This window comes from Gavialis gangeticus, unplaced genomic scaffold (assembly GCF_001723915.1).
Source record: "Gavialis gangeticus isolate Ggan-Ray unplaced genomic scaffold, GavGan_comp1, whole genome shotgun sequence".
Classification (NCBI taxonomy): Eukaryota; Metazoa; Chordata; order Crocodylia; family Gavialidae; genus Gavialis; species Gavialis gangeticus.
In genome coordinates this window covers 18,696,476-18,700,713 of record NW_017729028.1, presented here as the reverse complement: position 1 = coordinate 18,700,713, position 4,238 = coordinate 18,696,476, and the positions used below count along the sequence as shown (strand labels likewise).

Below are 4,238 nucleotides of genomic sequence, written 5' to 3'. Positions count from 1 at the left end.
GGAGGGAAGGCTGGTGGGGTTCGTTTCCCCCGGGGGGGGGGGGGGGGGTTGTTCAGTCCTCCTTTTTTTGAAGATCTCCAGGAAAGGTGACTGTGTACCACCTCTAGGGAAGGAGTCTGTTCCAGACTCTGGACATGCTAGCTATAAGAAGGCTTTTCCTTATGTCTAATTTGAAGTGATCTTCTATCAGTTTATTCCTAGTCTTCCCTTGGTGAACAGATGTTCTCCTAGCCCCTGATGTTTGCCCTTTTTTATGTAATTAAAGGTTGCCACCAAGTCCCCTATGAGTCATCTTTTCCAGGCTGAACAGTCCCATGTCCTTCAGCCTCCCCTTGTCTATGGTCTGTTCTTCAGACCTCCAGTCATTCATGTGGCTCTCCTTTTGGACTCTTTTTCAGCTTCTCTATATCCCTCTTGAAGTGTGGTGCCCAGAACCGGATGCAATACTCCAGCTGTGGGCACACTAATGCTGAGTAGAGTAAGTGGATGACATCTTTAGCCTTGCTTGTGATGCATTGGTTGATGCATGCCACAGTGGTATTCATTTTGCTGGCTATAGCATTGCATTGGTGGCTCATGTTCACTTTGTAGTGACCCACCAAGCCTGTAAATATGTTGTGGATTATTTCTCCCCATATGAAGTGCTTTACATTTCTTGTTGTTAAACATCATCAGTTTTAGAACTGCCCACTTCACAAGCCTGTCCAGGTCAGCCTGTAGCCTCAGGCTGTCTTGCAGCATGATGGCACTCCCCCATAACTTGGTGTCATTTGTGAACTTTGCCAGTACACTTCCCATATCCAAATCATTGAAAGTGAAAAGCACTGATCCGAGTACTGAGCTTTTTAAGGACACCACTGGTCATCTTTCGCTATGTTGACTCAATTTAATATATTAACACTTTCTGGGTCCAATCTTGGAGCCAGTTTCCCAGCTGCTGGACTGTTAAATTGTTGAGGCCACAATTTTTCTCAATTTAACCATGAAGATGTTGTGGGAGGCCAAATCAAAGAACTTTTTGAAATCCAAGCGTACGAGGTCAACCTCATTTCCCTTATCCAGGTGATGAGTTCCCTAATTGTAGAGATGAGGTTGGTTAGGCATAACCTGCTTTTAGAATACTGCTTTCTGTTGGGCTATCACTGATGGATTCTTTGATCTTTAATTTTTTAGGGATTGAGGTCAGACTAATTAGCCTAATAATTCCCTGGATCCACCTTCCTTCCTTTCTCTCATGAAGACGGGCACCACAGTGGCCCTTTTCCAGTGTTCTGGGACCTCACCCAGGTGCCATGAGTTCTTAAATATCTTTTACAACCAGGCATGTAATAACATCAGCCAGTTCTTTCAGCACTCCCTAGGTGTAGTTCATCTAACTAGAGAGGCTGGATATCTACTAGGTATTCCCTCACAAGATCTTTGCTGATCTTATTGGTGGGTGTTCACTCCTGTCTTGTCCGTCCTGCTTCCTGTCAGACAAGCTTTTAATATCCTTGGTCTGGTGGAATACCAACATGAAGTATTCATTTAGGGGTTCAGTTTTCTCCCAAATGCCAGTTATCAGTTGTTCTATTGTGTTCAGCACTGGTCCTACGTCTTCCGTGCATGTATACACTTTCCTGCTTCCTACATATCTAAAGAGACTTCTTACTGTTGTTGACTTCTACTGCAGTTTTTGTATGTAGAAGAGCAGAGGCAGAAGCCAATTTGTTCCTTACAGGTGCAAGCCATTCCTGTGTGTTCCTCCTTGGGTGTAATCCCCAGCTTCCATCTCTTATACGCTTTTTTTTTTCCTTCTCTCTGGCTCAATAGGGAGGTTGTGGACCTCCTTAAGAAAGGTCTCCCAGCCCTTCTGCTACCTTTCTTATGGAGGGGAATGAATGTCTTTTGTGCTCCAAGGATCATATCCTGGAGAAACGGCCACTCTTCTTGGACCCCCTTCCCCAACAGACCATGGTCCCACAGGGCCTCATCCACCAATCTCCTTCTACAAGTCAGCTTTCCTTTTAAATCAAGGATTTCTACCCTACTAACTGAATTTCCCCCCACCCCTGCCTTGCAATGGATGGTGAAAGTGATAGTCTCATGGTCACTGTCATCCAGATAACCCTCAATCCTCAGGTTACTCATCAGATTATCCCCTTTGGCTAAAACCAAATCCAGAAGTGCCTTTCCCCTGGTCATCCCACACACTTCTTAAGTCAAATAAAGCTCCTCAGTGCAAGCGAAGGAACTACGTGACCATTCAGGTCTAGTTGAATGCTCTTCCCATGAGATGTCTGGGTAATTTTGAAGTCGTCAATGACAACCATGTTCCCTGAGCATGCAACTTCTGCCTTCTGGATCATGGTGTATGCATGAGAGATCACACAGACCTTCAATGCATATGCCTAAGTGGGGGCGGGGGTTTTTTTTGTTTTTTCTTTTTTTCCTGGAGGAATAGAAGCTGACCAGCCCTTATGCGCCCCCATCCCTCCCTGCCCCCTGTTTAGGCTACTGAGACAGTCTGGCCTTTGGATTCTGAGTCCAGACCCTTGGTGCCTCCCCATGGCTGTATTTGTATAAGCAAGTTGAATTGAAACTGGGTCTGCTGTGTGGCAGACAAGGCTCTTACCACTGAACCACAGGGGACTCTGGTTCTGCAGCAGAAGAGGGGTAAGCACCCTAATCAAATCTTTCTCTTAACAATATTGTATTCTATTTAATAGATGCATATCTGTAGTAATCTTCGTCTAGTACGTATCTACTTGACACTTTCAGAGGTGCAAGACCACAGTATAATAAAGGATGATGACTCCTTGCTTTCAGACTCATGTAAGTGATGGAGAACATGGGACAAAATATATCATCAACATGATTTTGGAACATCAGTGGCAAGATAACAGGTGGGGAGTAACGAAACATACCATAATTAAGAAAATTGAAACTCCGTTTAAACACGTACAACTTAACTTGGTTAACAGTAAGTATCTGAGTACACTTTGATCTAGTAGCAGAATTTAGACCTGATAAAAGTTAATGCCAAGCCACTCTTCCTTAGATACCGATTATAACACCAGGCTGGTCAATGCGACCATTGGAATATTCCTCCCAGATGTGGAATTGGTGAACTTCACCATAGAAACGACAACAGTATCTGTTCCTGAAGCTTTTCAGTATGGCTATGAGATCTATGAGACTAGATATCCTAATGGAACTAAGAGCTACACAATAGAAGCTGCATTTGATGTGCCTAGCATTAAAAAAGAGGTATGGATTTAAGGGCTATTGTAGAATGGTGTATAGCCAGGATTAATACTCAGAGTTGTTCCTAAATATGACTTTTTTTCTGTGGGACTTTTTTTTTTTTCCTAGTACATGACTGAGGAGTCAAGAATATACACTCTAAACGTTACACTTGGATTCATAATATATCCGACAAGTCAGACGTTCACTGTTCCCGTCATAATTGTTTCTGTTGTCAAGGATGCTGGTAAAGAAAACACTTAGCCTTATAAATAGCTAGACTTGTAGTACAGCTTGGTTGAATCCAAGAGAATTCCACTTTGGCTATATTTAAATCCCCCCATTTGTCAACCCCTAATTCTGTTGCAGTATTGCCTAGTGCAAGAGGATTTTGTGATGGGGAAAACCTTTATCTGACAGTTATTCGTGGAAATGTGGATCAGAACTGGCTTCCATTCATCTCAAACTTGTACTTGTCACCAGACGCTGCCCAAAAGCACAACTATGGATTGAATGATAATGGCACACACTTCACAGTTCGTGTCCCTCTTCATGCCCCTCATGTGCTGTATGAGGCAAGTATGCATAAATATCCCTGTCACACAATAGAAGGTGGCTTTTAAAAGTAGTAACCAAGATTATAACCTGCAGGCCCAATCCAATTTAGGGAGTCGTGCCATTAGTCCTAAAGGGCTCCCCACTTTTTTTTGTGTGTAAACCAGAGAGCAGTGGTAATGTTAATTGCCATGGATGTGGGAGCCACAGCAACTAATTCTGCTGCCATTTTGTCCTGCCTTAAATTCTGGACCTGTAAGGAGCGCCAAGTCAAATGTAGTTATACACACCTGACTCTTCTTGTTTTGGTGTTTTTGTTTAAGTTCTTGGACTGACCACACATGGCAGATTGGGCCTGAGTTTTGGTTTCGTTTTGAATTGATCACCTTCCGCCCTTCTCCGCACCCCCCCATGCTTTTTTTTTTTTAATGGCTAATAAAAAAAAAAAAAAAAAAAAA

General features: G+C 43.2%; 1 protein-coding gene across 1 annotated transcript in view; it reads left to right on the top strand.

Moving 5' to 3' along the window:
- The window catches only part of LOC109300059, a 16,491-nt gene that overhangs the window by 6,344 nt on the left and 5,909 nt on the right, over nucleotides 1–4,238 (top strand). Inside the window, exons 10-13 of the mRNA XM_019520666.1 lie at nucleotides 2,809–2,962; nucleotides 3,041–3,249; nucleotides 3,355–3,472; nucleotides 3,595–3,800. Of these exons, the coding sequence (XP_019376211.1) occupies nucleotides 2,809–2,962; nucleotides 3,041–3,249; nucleotides 3,355–3,472; nucleotides 3,595–3,800 (687 nt within the window). The remainder of the gene's footprint in view (nucleotides 1–2,808; nucleotides 2,963–3,040; nucleotides 3,250–3,354; nucleotides 3,473–3,594; nucleotides 3,801–4,238) is intronic.